This window comes from Eimeria tenella, genomic scaffold (genome assembly GCF_000499545.2).
Source record: "Eimeria tenella Houghton genomic scaffold, Eth_scaff108, whole genome shotgun sequence".
Lineage (NCBI taxonomy): Eukaryota > Apicomplexa > Conoidasida > Eucoccidiorida > Eimeriidae > Eimeria > Eimeria tenella.
Window position 1 is genome coordinate 32,313 of NW_013541470.1, and position 18,784 is coordinate 51,096.

The window sequence follows — 18,784 nt, forward strand, 5'->3', positions numbered from 1 at the left end:
GATGCAAAATATCATTTCGTCATCAATGAACTTTCCGAGATGGATGCATGGAACTTGCAAGTAGGCGCTCCTGCGACCGTCTTGGATACCGTGTAAGATGGCCTCTCCTGAAATTAGTGAGAAGATTGTTTATGAAGTATGTGTTCCCTTCAGGTGCGTTCCCATTCACCAGATCCCAGGGGGAGATGAGACAACGGCACTTCAATTCACCTTCTACAACGAAGTAGCTCGAATACCTGCGCTCATCAATACAACTGTTGCTACGCACCAGGCCATTCAAAGAGTCTTCCAAGTATGTGAATTCACCCACCCACACTTATGGCATATTTGTCTGCATTATAATGTCGCAGTAAACTGATTAAGCTCGCTGATAGCTTTTACTGCGTTGCTGCTGCAGCATATTACGAAATATGTGAAAAACTGGAGTAAGTATGAAGCTGATTGGGCATTGTGGAGCCCAGATCGCAAAACTCAGCTGGAGCAACTCATCATAAAGCGACCCAACTTGGTCTATTTTGACGTTTATGTTCGAGCTTATGACAAGGTGAGCAGGCGACAGGGGACGCTGGTCGTGTTCGATTCTGCGAAATCCACCCAATAAAGCAAGACTCGCCTTGAGTATGCTAAATGTGTAAATTGTTGTCTGCAGCTTGCAGCAGAGTTGGGTTCAATGCCTAAAGTGCAAACTATTGGCTTCATTCAGCTTGACTCTGCGACAGTCATTGATGGACTGCGAGAACAGGCACTGGTGCTAAGCAAAGCATATGCAGACACCCTTCATGAAATTGCAAGGAGAGAGAGTGCAGACCTGAAGAAGCTTATAAGCGAACGACGGTAAGGATTAACTGGTGGCAGGCAAACGAGGATAAGGGTTAGCAGGTGGCTTGATGGCGCGATGTTGCTGTTGTGGTACTAGCCTACCAGTGCTCCATACGAAATGTGCAGGGAAAATCTTGAAATGCAGACCGATTCTCTGGAAAAGTTCAAGGCGCTGATGGAATTAGTGACAACTGTTAATGATAGCGCCATTGATGCTGAAATACGACTGATGGAGATGAGAGAGATGTACAGCACTCTCCAAAGCTACGAATACCCTCTAGTTGAAGCGGAAAAGGAGGACTTAGTAGCTCTGCCCAAAGCGTGGAAGGAACTGAGAAACTTGGCGCACCGCAAAACGAGACAACTCGCCTCCATAAAGGAAAAGTTCGCTGGAGAAAAAAAATTAGAGGTAGGAAGCAGGAATGCATGCGTGTCCACATTTGCCTTGCAGCTGGGCAGAAACGCGAGCATTAACGACTCCAAAAGTTGTGTTCCCATGAGCGTGCATTCAGGTTGCTGCTTTCATTGCTGAGTGCAAGGGGCTCCAGCAAAAATTCCAAGACATCTCCTCCTCCGTTGATATCCCTCTAAAACAGGGACTGGAAGCAATAAGAGGGCTGCGGGAAGAAGTTGCGGACTTCAAGCAACGGGCCGCTGAACTTAATAATGCCGAAGACTTGTTTTCGCTTCCAGTAACTGAATTCAATATTTTAGACAAGCTTGAGGCTGACCTCAACCTGCAATATCAGGTATTTTCTCTCTACGCCGATCACGATGCGATGGTTCAAGAATGGGCAACTCAGCTATGGGCGAAAGTTGACTTCCAGGTGCGCAATGGCGCATGCAGATATAGCCACGCCTCAAATGTGAAGCAAGCTTTCAGTAGCTAGGTGAAAATATGGTAGCTGAATGATGGAGAGCAGCTGCATGCAGGCAGGAATTAAGGCTTTAAATATATCATTCAGTGCACGGAAAAAATTTTCAGGAGCTACAAAAATCTGCTGAAGAGTTCAAAAAAAGACTAAAAGCCCTAGCGAAGAATGGGGGCCCTCAAGTTACAAGCTCCCCAGTAAGCTGAATAGCGGACACAGGGGATAAATGAAGACTGTACTGGAAAGCGGTTGCACCACTTCTTACGGCTGCTAAGAGAATAGTGCGCAGACTACCCACGTGTTTCACAGGCATACAGTAATGTAACGCATCTCATCCAAAACTTTCAGAGTGAGCTTCCACTAATTGAAAGGCTGAAGAATGAGGCAATACGGCCGCAGCACTGGAAAGAGCTGATGGCCGCCGCGGGACAAAATTTTGATGCCGAAAATAAAAATTTCCGGCTGCAGGATGTTCTAGACCTGCAGTTAGGTCGCTTTCCAGATGCAGTTAATGAAATTATCCAGGCTGCTGCTGTAAGTGTCTCAAATGCCCCTGCCACCTGATCAAACCACCTAAATTGGAGAACCTTCTAAAATGTCGTCTACTTTGTCCGAGAGTTATCTAGAAAATTTGGAGAAGTGCTTTTCATTTGCTTTGTTTAAAACGCGGTCATGTGGCATTTCTATTTCGTGAGTTCTGCAGGAAGAAATGAAGCTGGAGAAAGATATCACCAAAATTGAGTCTTCCTGGAGACAACAGACCATTGAGATCGCACGGTATAAGAATGACACCAACCGTTACGTCCTGAAATCCAACGATGATTTACGGATGCTGCTAGATGACAACCTGCTCCAGCTTCAATCGATGCTCAGTTCCAGATTTGCCTCGACAGTGATAGAGAAGATTCGAAAGTGGGAGAAGTCTCTCATTATAATTCGTGAAGTCTTCGAGGCTTGGTTACAAGTAATAGACCTACCCTGATTTGGAAAAAACAGAAAGATGCTCCTGCTGGCCACCTTCAACGCACCGTTTGGAGTTCAATGTGCAGAAGGCCCAAATCTGTCAAGTACAGTTTTTCACCACACAAGATGCACCAACTTGAAGCGCTTGGGAATGTTAACGTTTTGGTCGCAGGTACAACGTAAATGGATGTATCTCGACGGAATTTTTACCGAGTCCATCGATATTCGTTTGCAGTTACCTGAAGAAGCGAAGAAATTTGACGTCATTAATAGACGCTTTCTATCCATAATGAAACAAACAAGCGAAAATCCAAACGTTCTGTCGGCACTTTGTATTGAAAATCGACTTGGTGAAATGAAACGTTTAGCGGCAGAGCTTGACAGTTGCCAGCGCTCCTTATCGGACTACCTGGATGCCAAGAGGATAATGTTTCCAAGGTGAGAGCGAATTTTCAATTCATCCAGGAGAAGCTGTAGGAGCCACGTTTCTACTCAATCACAGTTAACCCTGTGGATTGTCGTGCAGGTTTTACTTCATATCTGACGAAGAATTGCTATCAGTTCTGGGGTCGAGCGGCCATGAGGCAGTGCAACCATTAATGCTGAAGCTGTTTGACAACTGCAAGCGACTACAAATAAACGGTTCCGGGCAGGTGACGCGACTGAAGCATTCTTTTCACAACGGAACTTAGTTCCACGCCGAGCCAACCCTTCCGGGGCCGGCCTTGTTTCCACTCTTGTGTTTTGAAAGTGGAAGAGTGGCATGCCTGTAGGTGTCAGGAATGGAATCAGACGAAGGCGAAAGCTACGCTTTCTATGAGGCTGTAACGCCGGAAGGACCAGCTGAAGAATGGATGACAGCAGTTGACGAAGCCATGAAAACGTCACTACATGGAATAGCAAAAACGGGAGTATTTATGTACGGTTGTAAGCCCAGGTGAGGTCGAGTGACGCATCTTGATGCAGGCTGCATGATGTTTTCGCCCGTCAATTCCTCCCTAAATGTGGAAGCCTCACAACTGAGGTGAATAGCAGACTGAATATATCAGGCGCTGTTTTCAGGAACCAGTGGGTTACCGAGCAACTTGGCATGGTCGCATGTGTAGGATCGTGCATCTGGTGGACTTGGCGAGTTGAAGACGCCTTTGAAAGGATGGGAAAGGGGGATAAAAACGCTCTCCGAGAAGAGGCAGCCGTTCAGCGTCAACAGGTAGTAAACAGCTGACAAAGCACACAAGTGGACAGCCATCAAACCCCTTTTAGCTGACCTTTCACTCAAGCTACACGCTAGATTCGGCCTAAAAGCCTTCAACATTTTGCCGACAAGTGCATATGTATGCGCGCTTGCCGTCATTGCGGACGGCTGTGACCAGGTTAGCTCTTTGATCGAAGTGGTGAGGAAGCCACTAGAGTATAAGGCCAGGAAAAAAGTGAATACTCTAATCATTCTGGACGTGCACGCTCGTGATCTCGTTGAGCGCTTCGTCCAGAATGCCGTTTATAGCGCTGACAGCTTCGACTGGGAAAGCCAGTTGCGATTTTACTGGGATATATCTATGGACGATATTGAAATACGGCAGTGCACAGGGAAGTTCAGGTGAGGTAGTAGCTTTGCCAGATGTCTCTCTGGAGCTGTTCTCAGCATCTCTCTTAGCCAAGATTCTTCTGTTATTTTGGTCGCTCGGTGCAATCCTATTCGCTTCTGCCCCAGATATGGATATGAATATCAAGGTCTCAACGGCCACCTAGTCATCACACCTCTCACGGACAGATGCATCATGACCCTCACAACAGCTCTTACGTTTTGTTTGGGAGGCGCTCCTGCTGGTCCAGCTGGTACAGGTAAAACCGAAACTGTAAAGGACTTGGCCAAATCTCTAGCAACCCGATGTGTCGTTCAGAACTGTGGGGAGGGCCTGGACTACAAAGCAATGGGCACTATTTTTTCAGGGCTTGTTCAGACTGGTATGAACACCACTACATATTTTAAAAGCTATGTTAAAAGCAGCACCGTACCTCCAAACGCACTATCGCCTACAATGTATGCGACATGAGAGTAAATCCAGCTCTCCTGTGGCTTTTCGTTCTCGATTGCAGGTTTTTGGGGGTGCTTTGATGAGTTCAACCGTATTAATCCAGAGGTGTTGTCTGTAATATCGGCTCAAATCAAAGCAATCCAAACGAGTTTGCAGAACGGGAAAGGTTCGGTAGAACTTCTGGGCAAGATCTTGAAGTTTGTGCCCACAGTCGGGATTTTCGTGACAATGAATCCAGGATATGCAGGACGGTGAGTTCTTTGTGACGTTGCATCGGTCTTGACTTGCTTCAATGGCATGCAATTAGGCAGGCATGAACACGTGTGAGAACAATGGCTTGTAGAGGGCGGAAGGCTGCCATTTCGAGTGCAGGTCGGAGCTTCCCGATAACCTCAAGGCCCTATTCCGTCCTGCAACAATGACCGTACCAGACATGGCCATGATCTGCGAAATAATGCTAATCTCTGAAGGTTTCCAGAATGCGCGAATATTAGCTAGAAAGATGACTGTCCTGTACAGGCTGGCACTAGCCCAGTTGTCAAAACAGGTGAGATGATACAATTCGTCCTACTATGTGACCTCTCTGCGCCGAAGAGCTTGAGACATAAGGCTGTGCATAATTTTGTTTTCCAAAATGTGCCTGCAGCACTTTTACGATTTCCAACTGAGAGCACTGAAGGCCGTTCTCGTCATCGCTGGATCGATGAAGCGCTTGACTCCAGACACCCCAGATGAATTGCTGCTAATGCGAGCCCTCCGCGACATGAACATTCCAAAGCTTGTAAAGCCAGATGTTCCCCTATTTCTTGGACTACTGAGTGATTTATTTCCAAGTGTCACCTGCGAGCGAACGATGCTCCCTAGCCTCAAAGAGGCCGTCGAGCTGGTAGGCCATTAAATGTGGGAGCTGTGCAACTTTCAAAAACTTCCAGAACGGGCGTGTGACACACACAGCACTGCTATCAAATGAAGACGCTGGCCTATTCCTGTGACACAGAGGAGATTAGAGCAGTTTCTGTGGACACAAGCATTCGGCTCAATATATACATATAGGATATGTTTACACTGTATGCAAGAGTGCATGGAGCAAGAGGCATCATGTAGGCTTGCTGTGAGGTAGTTGTTCCTCAGGAGCTTCAAAGCAAAGGACTTAAGTGTCGGTCTAGGCGAGAGTTCGAGAACCAAGTAGATAAAGTTGTTCAACTGCATGAGACAATGGAAACTAGGCATTCCACAATGGTTGTTGGGACAACAGGAGGAGGGAAAACAGTGATTATAGAAACCTTCGCAGCTGCTCATAAGGCAGCATTTGATGAAGTGGTGAAGATTCTTCCCATAAATCCTAAGGCCCAAGGAACTGATGAGCTCTACGGAGTGCTTGGTAGGGTTTATCGTGATGACGTGGCAACTAACATCAGCTTGAAGCAAAATTGCGACCTAATGATCTGATACACCTGCAGATTGCACCAAAACGTGCAGTTGTCAGGGCGTAAGGCCTGGAATTCATCACAAAATATTTATAGGCAGCGCTCTATATCATGAAATCTGCAGACCCTGTCTCGCGTGATTGGACGGACGGTCTCCTCTCCAAGCTTTTCCGCGATGCCAACCAGCCACTACCGCCTGGAAGGAAAGAAAAGCGCTTTATTCTCTTTGACGGCGATGTGGACGCAGTTTGGGTGGAGAGCATGAATTCTGTGATGGACGACAACAAGCTTTTGACGTTATCAAACGGTGAACGCATTCGGCTGGAAAAGCACTGTGCATTGCTCTTTGAGGTAAGTTGAGGGCGGGTTTATCACGTGTTAGCCATCATATCCAAGGTCAGTGTCTTGTTTTGAGGCTACAGAAAGCTTTCAACTCATAATACGTCGTGTCTGTGGGGTCAACCACTTACTACCGTGTTCCAGGTTTCGGACTTGCAGTATGCCTCTCCAGCCACTGTTTCGCGCTGTGGAATGGTATACGTGGACCAGAGGGACCTTGGCAGTGGACCTTACTACGATACTTGGGCGAGAAGCAAGTCAAATGAGCAACTGCTTGAAGTTTTGGACTACTTGTGCGAGAAGTATCTCCGTCAGTGCTTAGCGTTCATCTCGCAAGAAAAGGGAAGGGACGATGAAGCGCCAGTGCCTGCGAAATGCATATCGAGGACAGACGTCAGCATGGTTAGTCTTCTGGGAGTCATTACTGGGCCAACATTATAAACTTGGGGCATGTAGGCAGCTGACTGCTTTAGTTGTTGAATGCTTATTATGTAAATCTGGCTTTTCGCAAGCTGCTTGTGATTAACAGGTTGCTCAGCTGTGCAAACTAATGGATATTATGGTCCCAGATGAGGTTTACGCTGAGGCGAATGCAGAAAAGCTAGAAAACGCGTTTCTGTTTTCCTTAGTCTGGTCCCTCGGAGCAACCCTTAAAGGTGAAGAGCAGCGACGTCTCGACGTTTTCCTGAAGACACTCTCGGGAAAAGCATCTATCAGCCAGAGTCTCTTTGATAGCTTCTATGACCTGCCAACAAACGCGTGGCTTTCATGGGAGTCTAAGGTCAGCACTTCAGACGGAAGAAATTGGATTGCTTTCACAAAACCCTCTTCACATACTGAGTGCCTTCTGTAGGAAAGCTTGTCATTTCTTCCGCGCTGTCTACTCGAAGTGCGTTGTCGTTTGTTTTTCCTTGCGGGGTACTCAGATCCCCCAGTATTCTCCAGAAGCAGGTGTGTCGTTCACCAGCGTTTTCGTACCGACTACAGACACTGTCCGGGCAATGTGGCTGCTACAAGGTTTTTCGTCGAAGGCGCTTCCTACTCTTTTCATTGGAGAGTCAGGTCAGTCGAAAAGCGTGTAATTGGCGGGAACCTTATTCCGACAAGTTGCACCGTGATCCGATACGAACGGTCCAACCTTGTTCATTGTTAATCGTACAGTTTAGAGCAGAGTTTAGAGCAGGATACAATGTCTCAATAAAGCAGTTTTCATGTGCGATGTGGCTTGAAAACTCGAAGGAACCGCCAAGTCTATGATGATAAAGAGTTGGCTAAACACGCTTGATAGTGAAAAATACTTACAGCTTCAAATGAACTTCAGCAGCAGAACTACCTCCCTCGACTTTCAGAAAGCTCTAGAAGATAATATTGACAAACGGATTGGGCGCCTCTATGGGCCTCCTTCTGGGAAGATGCTTAAGGTCTTTTTGGATGACCTCAACATGCCAATGGTAAATGGTGCTTTCTTCTATCAGCCGCTGCACCACCGTGTAGCTAGTCAGGGAGCTGCACACTTTCACTATCAACCTGAAGGCGCAGATTCCTAATTAACAACATTCAATGCTGGTGGACCCTCAGGTGGACACTTACGGGACCCAGCAGCCTATTGCCCTGCTCAAGTTCGTAATGGAAAGGATGTTTTTTTACGAACGGGGCAAAGACCTTGAGAAGATAATCCTGAAAGACGTTCATTTCCTTGGAGCAATGAACCCTCCAGGCAACGGAAGGAACTCGATCGACCCAAGAGCTGTTTCGCAATTCTTTTGCTTTAACATCCATTCCCCATCCCAAGAATCCATTAAGCGAATATTATCTACTATCCTGGATATAAAGTTCGGCTCTGATTGTCAAGCACTCAAGGCAAGCCTTCTAAAACGTGCCAAGTAGCTAAAACTTGAGTGGCAAATGCGTCTCATGAATTTTGGCTTTAAGTGGGAGCATTGGAGTCCACAGTTAAGGCGCTTTTCGTGGGAATCCTGCTTTGCAGCCCGTTCTCGCAAAGTTGCCCCAGGCCACACTGAGCCTCTATGAGGGCGTGTTGGAGAAGATGACCCGCACGCCAAAGAAGTTTCACTATATATTTAACATGCGCGACCTCTCACGTATATATCAAGGGATATGGCACGCAAATTTACGCACATCGATTGACGGGAAGTCAATCGTTCGCTTGTGGCGGTAAGAAGGTCACCTTTTGAGCAAATAAACGGGAGGAGCCGGACCATCAGCAAGAATGGACGAAGCACACAAACAATGGTAGATTCATAAGGTGGTGCTTTTGCCTCCCTTTTCTAGGCATGAAAGCCTCCGAGTTTTCGAGGACAAGCTGATTGACGAAGAAGAAAAGCACTACCTGCAGCACATAAGGCTAAAACAAATAATAGAAGACACTTTCCCGGACTTCTCAGAGCATGCGCTGAGAGATCCTATTGTGTGGACGGAATTTGAGAGCGCTCTAAAGCTCATCGAAGCTGAAGAAAAAGCCGACAGCCCCGTACGTGCATGTCAGCAGTTCTAGTGTCGCAGACGACTCATATTTGCCTGTTTCGTCCAATTTAGTCCGACGTTTTCTCTAGAGTTGTCTCGTGGCTGCATTAGGATAGGACTTACGACGATCATGCTTCCTTTGAGGAAATCCGACCGCTGCTTGAGCGACTCTTGGAGCTTCACAACTTTGATCGGAAGCCTATGCACTTGGTCATGTTTGAGGACATCATGGCTCATCTAGCGCGTGTCCACAGAATGATAAGAATGGAAAGAGGCCACGGGTTGCTCATTGGAATTGGCGGCTCCGGCAAACGAAGCGTTGCCACCCTCGCAATATTCATTTCTGGGTAAGTACTCGTGTGCCCCTTCCAGTCGTTGGAAATTTGCTTCGAGTGCTTTTCTGCTAGTGCTTTTTCTGCAGCTAATGAGCCTCATTCATCTGAACATGTCTGTGTTTTGTACGCCTAAATGTTTGCCTCAGCTATAATCATTTCCTTCTTTCGCCGATGAGGTCTTACGGGGAAGCTGACTTCAAGGAGGACCTTCGCAAGCTGATAACAATGGCAGTGACAGAGCGGCAATGCCTCCTATTTTCAGATGCAGACATCAAGCTTGAATGCTTCTTAGAATATATAAACAACATTTTGACTATCGGCACAATACCAGCTCTTTTCGCTGATGACCAAAAAGATGCCCTCATTGCCGCAGTAAGAGCATCTGCCAAGGAGAACGGGGTTCGCGAGGACTCACTTTGGGATTATGCAATCAACCGAGCGAGGGACAATGTGCACCTTCTCCTTGCTATGTCACCATCTGGAAACGCATTAAGAAACCGCTGTCGCAGCTTTCCAGGGCTCGTGTCTTGCACAAATGTGGACTGGTTCCAGCCTTGGCCAGTGTCTGCACTTGCTGCTGTCGCAGCGGTGCTTCTAGAAAATGAAGATCTACCTCAAGAAAACCGGGCAGCCATAGAGCAGCATATCGTCAGCGTGCACGACAGTGTGACCACAACATATGCCCCGGAATTTGAGAGAAAATTCGACCGTGCAACATTTTCCACACCTAAAAACTACCTCGACTTTCTCAAGACTTACAAGGGCATGCTGAAGGCAAAGCGTTCTAGCACTGACCAACTGAGTGCTCGGCTAGAAGGAGGATTGCAGAAGATGAGCAGTGTATGCCTTATTGTATTCGCTTCAATTACTGTTTGACTGGCTTATCTTTCACGTGCCTAACTACGCGTTTCTGCGCCAAATAAAGCAGCATACAAGCCTTTCAGTGTTTGAATTTTGGCATAGGTCGCCGAGTCAGTCAAGATAATGAACGCCCAAGTGGAGCAAAAGAAGGTTATTGTGGATGAGAAAAAAAGAAGCATAGAAGAGCTTATCTCTTGCATAAACGAGAAAAGTACCAAAGCTAATCAAAGGAAAGATGAGGCCCGTGCCACTGAACGACAGATATCTCAGGCAAGCGAAACGCAATCAACAAAGCGCGCATCTACGAGTTCAGTCCCCACCAGTAGTGTTTGTTTCTTCTAAACAAGATTATACAAGTGTTGCGATTGCGACTCTCCACAGGACCAAATTACGATAAACCAAGAAAAAGCAAGCGCTGATGAGGCTTTGGCTGCAGCAATTCCAGCGTTAGAAGCAGCAGCAAGGGCGCTTGAAAATCTTGACAAAAAGGACATTTCCGAAATAAAGGCTTTCATGACGCCCCCGAAGCCCGTCATGAATGTTTGTATGTGTGTCGTTGTCCTGCGACCATTGGGCAAAGAAAATGAAGCCGATGGCTGGAACGGCGCCAAGGCTATGCTGAATGATGTCAACTTCCTCAAGAGTTTAATGGAGTATCCCAAAGACAATATATCTGGTCAGTGGATAGCTTGCACACGCGACTGTTGTATCAATTTTTATTGGGTGCCTTGCTGAAGAGCTTAAACAGCGTTTCTGAACCCCCCTTGACTTCTGTTGCCACCCTCAGAAAGACAAGTGAAAAAGTTGATGGAGTACTTTAACAAAGATCCAGATTCATTCAGGAGTGAGAAGATGGCGAAAATTTCGAAGGCAGGGAACGGGCTGTTGACTTGGGTCAAGGCGATGATTCAGTACCACGAAGTGGCAAAGAGCGTCGAGCCAAAACGACGTCTCGTTGCAGAATTACAGCAAAAGCAGGAGGAGGCTGAGACGAACTTAGCGAGCATCAGGGTAGGAGCTGACCCCAGTGAGACGCTTCCTGTGCTACATTCGATTTTGACAATTGTTCAAACGGCATACATGCGTTGATTAGTACCAGGATACGCGTTTCAACATTTGCGTAACTGCTAGCCAGCCTTGCCGCTGCACATCTTGCAGGAGGAGCTCCGTCAGCTGGAAGAGCAACTTTCTGCCTTGATGTCAGAACAGAAGGAACAAACGGACATTTTGCATGAGGTTGAAGCCGAGGCAAAGGTGATGGAAAGAAGGCTTACAGCAGCCTGCAAATTAATAGATGGGCTTGAATCAGAAAGACGTCGCTGGACAGAAGATCGTGAGGCCTGCAGAGATACCCGCATCAAGTTGGTTGGCAGCTGCTTGATTGGTGCAGCATTCCTCTCCTATGCAGGACCCTACACTCTCGAGTTCAGAAACCGAATGGTCTGTCGAGGTTTGAAGTGCACAGCTGCTGTTCAAATAAGAAAGTAGCTCCCGCCTATTTGCATGACTGGAAACAATACTTTTACACATGAAACTTTATGCCTGTTAGGCCTTTGTGCCGTGAACACATTTTTTGCTGTTTCTCAGGTGTATGACCATTGGGCCGCTGGTGTGAAAGATTCAGGCATTCCCATAAACTGCCCATTCAAAATCGAAGGCCTGCTTACAAGTGAAGCAGATATTGCTAAGTGGAATAAGGAAGGGCTGCCGTCTAACGAGATGTCCATTCAGAATGGCATCCTCACAACCATGTCTGCCCGCTGGCCGCTCTGCATAGATCCTCAGATGCAGGTAACACCCCGATAGTGTTTCAATGAATCCCAGGACAAACTTTGTTTCATGAAGCCCAGATGTGTTTGCTGAAGCCCAGATGTGCCAGAATCTGAGCCACTGCTTTGCATCCTCTCTGTGAGCAGGCCGTGAAGTGGATACAACAGAGAGAGGAGGAACGCGATCTCGTGATAAAGACGTTTGCAGATGACTACATGAAGCACCTTGAGCTAGCCATTCAGTACGGCAAGCCATTCTTGTTTGAGTCAGTTGAGACTGAAATCGACCCGTCCATTGACTCTGTCTTGGAGCGAAGCTTGGCGCTTCAAAACGGACAAAAAGTTGTTACACTGAGTAAGCTCTCCTAGGCACATGTCAGCCCCGAGAATCTGTTTCGTTCCGCAGCTGAGCAAATTCTGAACTTGGCTTATTAGCAATGCGAAGGGACACATTTTCCTCTTGTGCAATTTGCTTCTTAGTGGGAAAACAGGTTGACTGGAATGACAACTTTTGTTTGTACATGACGACAAAACTCTCAAATCCGAAGTTTGGCCCGGAGATCATGAACAAGACAAACGTCATCAACTACCAGGTCTGCTGTGCAGAAGAGGGCTAATTGTCTTATTAACAGCGCACTAAAGCCATTGGTTCATCTCTGTTGTATTAGAGGCTATTGTCTCAACAAGTCGCACTACGCCTTTATGTATATCAGGTGACAATGAGTGGTCTAGCCGAACAGATGCTTGCCACTGTCGTTGGGAACGAGGTACCAGAGCTAGAAAGCCAGCGTCAGGAACTTGTGCAGCGAATGAGCGACGGCCGCCTGATGTTGAAGGTAAAAATATCAAACCTTGGTCCAACTGCTGCGCTCCTTCGATATGCTTTGATTACCTAATCGCAAATATAAACTGACGTGGTAACCTGCTGCAGCAACTCGAGAACTCCCTGCTTCACGAGCTCGCCCACTCTAAAGGAAGTCCTTTAGACAACGAGGACCTAATCGAGACTCTTCAAAGTACTAAGACAAAGGCTCTGGAGATTGAGCAATTCCTTGAAGATGCAAAGTCAACTGCTGCCAAAATAGAGGAGGTATGCATGCCTGATTTATTTTCTGCCCCTCGATAATAAAGAAGCCTGCAGGTCTTTCTTTCTTTCTTCAGTGCTGTAACAAAACCCAGAAGCAATACTGAACCAGTAAGGTGTCTGTTTTATACACTTGCTGCAGAAACGGCAAGAATTTTACAGCGTTGCCAAGCGAGGGAGCGTCGTATACTTCAGCATGGATGGGATGAGAAATTTGTCACCCATGCTCGAATACTCTCTCGATGTCTTTTTACATACTTTCCAAGTGGCTTTGAAGGAAGCTCGGCCGGATAGAATACTAGAAAATCGGCTAAAAAGCCTGATGGACAAAGTGACGCAGCTTTCCTATGACTACATCAGCCTTGGTAAATGCTGCGCTAGCTGGCATAATTTTAGTCACAGTTGCTTAAGGGGAGGACACACTATGAGGAACATTAAACACATTAGTCTTTTTGCACCATAGTCCACTGGGTAGAACTATGATTCCTGTTAGGGTCTTGTAGCTGCCAGGCTTTAGTATCACTGGCAAGCAGCTGTACTTGAGTATGGTCAGGCTTGTTTGAAAGCCAGAGACTCATTTTCGCGTTCCATCTGACAACAATGATCATGCGGCACGATGGCAAGCTGCCTGAAGAAGAGCTTGACTTCTTTTTGAAGGGAAGCAACACGATTTCAGAGGAAGAGCCGAAGCCAGAGGAGCTCGCTTGGATACCGGACAGTGGGTGGAATGATCTGTCCAAGCTTGACAAAGTCAGTCAGGTATTTAAAGGACTTCGGGAAAATGTCTTGGCCGAACACCAGGTGCGTCAGTAGGGATGATTTTACCTTTCAACAAAAAAATTTTGTTGCGGCGCCACTGAGCTGCAAATGCACAGTAGAACGGCAATTTTGTGCACTCTTCAAGGCTTATAAAAGACTAGCTCCGGCTTGCCAGCGAATTGTATTCTCGTGGCTAGCGGCAATTAGGTACAGTTGATAGTCGTATCTTCGTGCTCGATAGCATTCAAAGCTCTTCAGATTTTCGCTGGTGCTTTGAGGCTTACAGACATGGAAAAACTGGACAGATAATGAATCGGCAGAAAAAGCAGATATGCCTGGGCAATGGAACCGCTTGTTATCTCCCTTTCAAAAGCTGATTCTTGTTCGCATCTTCCGCGTTGATCGGGTTCACAACGCTATCAAAAATTTTATCCAGTGGAGACTGAATGAACATTACGTGCAATCGCCTACACTTCAGTAAGCAGCAATCAGCCACCTCACAACCCTTTTCCCCTTCGCACGCTACTTGAAAAAATCCAAGTTAAGCTGCATGGTACGCCCGACAAGAGTCTGCCTTCAAGGTGCTTTTTGCTTGCAGATACTCAAAAATTTATGCTCAGTCTTCCGAATTCTCCCCAATCCTGCTCATTTTGTCACCGGGGGCTAATCCCCATGCTGCTGTTTCTGCTCTTGCGGAATCGATCGGCATGGCGGGTACGTTGCATCGCCAATGGCAGGCGGAGCACAAAACTCAAAAGCTCGAGCCTCTGTAAGAAACCACGCAATTGCGAGGCCGTTTTGGGTCATTTGCACTGTTCCGCTCCTGTTTTATTTGCTATGCAACAAACTCGCAGGCAACAAATTCCGCTCCCTATCCATAGGTCAAGGCATGGGCGATCAAGCAGGACAACTCGTGGAGACGGGCTACCAACGAGGGTTTTGGATCATGCTACAGAATTGCCACCTTCTTCCGGGGTGGCTTTCTACGCTTGCTAAGTTACTGCAAGGTTAGTAGCACGAAGGGCCGACAAGTGCAGACAGGCACACAAGACTTCTATAGAATTCTTATTTAAACTTGTTTTACTGCCTAGAAGAAACTTTCGGGAGTGATATGCTATTGTGCAGATATGAAAAAGCCTCACAAGGGATTCCGACTTTGGCTGACAACCCAGCCAACGCAAGATTTCCCCCTTAGCATTCTGCAGGTACGCCGTCTTACCAAGCCTTTCTACGTACGACTTCGTTCTGGGGGATTTCTTACCGTTGCTGCCCAGAGACTATGTGTGCGTGTGTTGTGAACTTGTCAGGCGTCTCTGAAGGTCGTGACAGAGCCGCCCGATGGCATAAGAGCAAACATGCAAAGTTCGTATTCCCTCTTCCGGGAAGACGCGTTCGAGCAGTGCACCCACCCTGCATACACCTCGCTGGTGTACGGGCTAAGCTTCTTCCATGCAGTTGTCCAGGTAGGCGTTGAGGCTCCACAAAGCCGAAGTGGAGTATCACTAAGAAAAACCTGGGCCTCGTACATATGATGGGAAAGTGGAGTGCGATTTGCTCCACAGGAGAGACGTAAATACGGGAGAATTGGGTGGAATGTGCCTTATGACTTCAACGAGTCCGATTTATCCATATCTTTGAGCCTGGTGAAGATGTACTTGAGTAAAATCGGGAAGGGTCCAAACTGGCTTCCTGGAGAGGCTGAAGATCACGCCGAGGAGCTGCAGGCCACTCGGCCCTTGCCGACTGCAACGGATATCCCTTGGGAAACCCTCAGATATCTAATAGGAGAGGCCATGTATGGCGGCCGCGTTACCGATGACTACGACCGGCGGGTTTTAGCGACATACCTCGAAGAGTACTTGGGAGAATTCGTTTTTGACAACTACCGCCAGTTTTGCTTCTGCAAAGCGCCCATCAGTTACACACTCCCGGCAGATGGTACAATTGCCGGCCACATAGAATTCATCAAGGTAACCACACCCACAGGCGTTAGATCCTAGCTTCGCTGAAAAAACAATGCGCGATGACTCAGAGTGCAGCTTCCGTTCCTGAACTGTAGTCCACTCAAGCGTGTGCATTGGGCTCCTCTACAACCAGGCACAAACAGAGTGCTGGCTGTATCGAACGCTGTTGCTTTCAAGAATGTAGGACTATATGCATGGGAGCCTACCTTGTCTGATTCTTAGCGATCCACTGATTATTTGGTCGGGAGCGTATGCATGCAGAATATGCCAGCAACCAACACCCCTGAAGTGTTTGGACTTCACGCCAACGCCGAAATCAGCTATTTTGTCGACAACGCGAAAAGCATCTGGCTTGGACTTTTGAAGATTAACATTGCGAATAACTCAGGAAACAGCAATGACTCTGCCGTGGGTAATCTCAAAGAGGAGGCTCTAGTGGCGACTATTTCAGAAATACTTGATAAAATGCCGGAAAGGGGACTATACTTTTCCCCTGGGACGGAAGCACTCACGCCCACGCAAGTCGTACTGGCCCAGGTAACTATGTTTCACTCTCGCAATCATATTCCAACAACTCAATTCACCGCATGGTATTGTAAAGCCTAAAAGCACTTTGGTCCTGGCCTTAAAAAGCCCAACCGTGCACCGGTGTCTACCATCGTTCTTCGAGCCTGCATATGTTTCCTTCCCTTTTTGTTGTAGCAATTCCATTCGGCAAATCATCGCATCTTTAGTGACATAGCACCTCAACATTGCTGTGCAGAGGTTATATTCAATGAAAGATTGTCCACCTGGAGGCCTCAGAGTAGCCAGGTTGCAAAGCATGTAATACGTCTTAGCGGTACCTCTCTAGACGCGCCGATGGAAAAAGCCCACGCAGGAAAATTCTGTATTTTGTGTAGTTACGAGAACGTCAAGATCCATGTGAGAAACCTCACAAGAGAGTAAAGATCACGGGTTTTATTTTGTCCGGCAATGTTGACACACAGGAGCTTGATAGGCTCAACCTTTTGACGGACACAATGACTCAGTCCTTGCACGATCTTTCCCGTGCACTTCGCGGAGACATTGGGATGTCTGGAGACCTCGATGAGTTGGCACTGTCGCTACAAGCAGGATTTTTGCCTAAGCAATGGCGCATGCTTGCACCTCCTAGTCTGAAGCCTCTTGGCTCATGGCTGTCCCACTTGATGCGCCGCATTGACCAGTACACCGTCTGGATAGAACAGGCAAGACGATTGTTCCTTTTTTCACTGTGACTGCAACCTGAAACATTGCAGCCTGAGGTAGATTCAGCCGTATATAATATCAGGGGTAAACAGTTCCAACTGGCAAGTTACATGATCTTTTCGTGGCATTTGCTGCCATCTGCGCTTTCAGGGAACCTTGAGCTGTTACTGGCTCGGAGGGCTGCATACCCCGGATTCGCTGCTGACGGCTCTCATTCAAGTCACGAGTCGCAAGAAAATGGTGGCCTTAGACAAACTAGTGCTTTTTACAGAGGTTACCGACAAGACTGCTGCAGCACAGATTGAAAGCACGCTTGAGCACGGGGCCTACATCGAAGGAATGTTTATTGAGGTGACACAAAACACGATTTCCGATTCTACTTTCTCGAGTTTTGTCTTTTTCGGGCTTTAGCAGTGAGCTTGCACTTCCGAGCTTTGTCTCACATGCTATCATTATTTTTGGAAGGGAAAATTTAAGGCCTTCAAAGGAAAGTTGACAGATTTTTGTGCCGGTTGTGTGCATGCTACAGGGCGCTCGCTGGGACAGCACTGTTGGCCGTTTGGCGCCTCAAACCCCCCGCAAGCTGTTCGAAGAAATGCCTCTGGTTAAAGTCATGCCTGTCGAGGCTCACCATCTGAATGTTCGCAGCTTGTTGCGCACTCCAGTCTACGCCACCCAAGGCCGCCGCAACGCCATGGGCGAGGGATGGGTGTTTGATGCATGGCTTCCTTACTCTGAGCACCCTTCATTCTGGATATTGTCGGGCACTGCTTTAGTGCTGCAGACAAGCGATTAGCCTTGGCAAACCACTAACTTTTTGCGGACTCTCAGCTGCTGAGATCCCTTAAAGACACGTTGTAGCTGTTTGTAAACAATATGCAAAACCCTGTTGGGTTTCCGTCAATCTAACTGCACATATCAAGTATTTTTTCCCCACTAGCAGTAGCTTGTTCGTGGATTAATCTAGCCAGCAAAAGTTTGTTGTGCAAGTTTGTTCCATGAGACAGGGCTGGGCAAAAGGTCCCGTGGCTCCTTGAAAGACAAATAGACACGTTTGATATAATTTCTCACGAACACCTCAACAAAAGTTTCATATCTTAGCATGGCCTTTTCCAGTGCTTATGCTCGCAGTGTAACTAGAATAATGAAATCCGAACAGATTATATTGGGCCCAAGCGAGCCTGGAACATCCGGCCATGCACAGCAGATATCTTTGCTGCTGAGGCCGTCTTTTGTACCATCGAGTCACTTTGCTTTTTGATTAAATTTTTTCAAGTACGCGTTGACACAGGCTCAGATTTTCCAGAAAGAAAGAAACAGCCTTAGCTCACACTGAGCTTGTTGCCGCATGCTGCAACGCCCGCCTAACCCCTACTGCGTCTCTAGTTATCTTCGAGTAACTCATAAACCGAAACGAAGAAACCTTGCGTGTGTGTATTTTCTTTCTTAAGTTTCATTTCACTTCCTTTCGGTGTGCCCACGCAGACGCACTTGCGGAGGGACTGTCAAGCCTCACTGGTAAGCAAGCTGCATCAAAAGTGGAGCTGCGAGTGTTTTTTCAACTCCTTTAAAATAAAAGTTTCCCTCTAGAACTAGAACTAAAATCAGAAACGCGAATGTTGTAGTTGGGCGTCTGTGCTGCCGGCGGTACGACACCAGTGCCCGATCCTCACCAGAAATTGGGCATGGCTGGTCAGATGAAGGCCATATAAGCTTCAACTTGGGGTTAAAATTCAGTAATTTCAATGATTATAGGTCGTAATGATATATTCTGCATCGTTTCCTCAACACAAGCGTTGCACCCACTAACTAAGAGCAGAGCGGGCATTGGGCCGGCCACCC

At 47.2% G+C, this 18,784-nt stretch overlaps 4 protein-coding genes across 4 annotated transcripts; all 4 read left to right on the top strand.

Annotated features, from left to right (window-relative positions):
* Positions 1-97: 97 nt before the first annotated feature.
* ETH_00027230 (uncharacterized protein) lies at positions 98-6,139 on the top strand (the record flags this gene model as incomplete). Its single annotated transcript, XM_013372785.1, has 16 exons — positions 98-292; positions 398-544; positions 650-834; positions 946-1,228; positions 1,332-1,646; positions 2,395-2,655; positions 2,827-3,092; positions 3,181-3,307; positions 3,428-3,591; positions 3,621-3,864; positions 4,028-4,251; positions 4,366-4,619; positions 4,752-4,941; positions 5,063-5,237; positions 5,337-5,576; positions 5,822-6,139. 16 exons carry the CDS (start codon positions 98-100, stop codon positions 6,137-6,139), a joined length of 3,588 nt encoding a protein of 1,195 aa, XP_013228239.1.
* Positions 6,140-6,228: 89 nt separating this feature from the next.
* On the top strand, positions 6,229-8,003 carry ETH_00027235 (uncharacterized protein; the record flags this gene model as incomplete). Its single annotated transcript, XM_013372786.1, has 5 exons — positions 6,229-6,468; positions 6,601-6,858; positions 6,986-7,237; positions 7,383-7,518; positions 7,696-8,003. 5 exons carry the CDS (start codon positions 6,229-6,231, stop codon positions 8,001-8,003), a joined length of 1,194 nt encoding a protein of 397 aa, XP_013228240.1.
* A 683-nt stretch (positions 8,004-8,686) lies between these two features.
* Positions 8,687-13,802, top strand: ETH_00027240 (Dynein 1-beta heavy chain, flagellar inner arm (IC), related; the record flags this gene model as incomplete). Its single annotated transcript, XM_013372787.1, has 15 exons — positions 8,687-8,709; positions 8,749-8,947; positions 9,052-9,287; positions 9,422-10,115; positions 10,239-10,463; positions 10,518-10,812; positions 10,924-11,147; positions 11,295-11,576; positions 11,724-11,927; positions 12,050-12,260; positions 12,386-12,498; positions 12,619-12,741; positions 12,837-12,995; positions 13,132-13,354; positions 13,543-13,802. 15 exons carry the CDS (start codon positions 8,687-8,689, stop codon positions 13,800-13,802), a joined length of 3,471 nt encoding a protein of 1,156 aa, XP_013228241.1.
* Positions 13,803-14,875: 1,073 nt separating this feature from the next.
* ETH_00027245 (uncharacterized protein) lies at positions 14,876-17,738 on the top strand (the record flags this gene model as incomplete). Its single annotated transcript, XM_013372788.1, has 7 exons — positions 14,876-14,953; positions 15,056-15,211; positions 15,311-15,718; positions 15,974-16,249; positions 16,615-16,941; positions 17,093-17,293; positions 17,472-17,738. The coding sequence occupies 7 exons, from the start codon at positions 14,876-14,878 to the stop codon at positions 17,736-17,738; spliced, it is 1,713 nt and encodes a 570-aa protein (XP_013228242.1).
* Between the last annotated feature and the right edge of the window lie 1,046 nt (positions 17,739-18,784).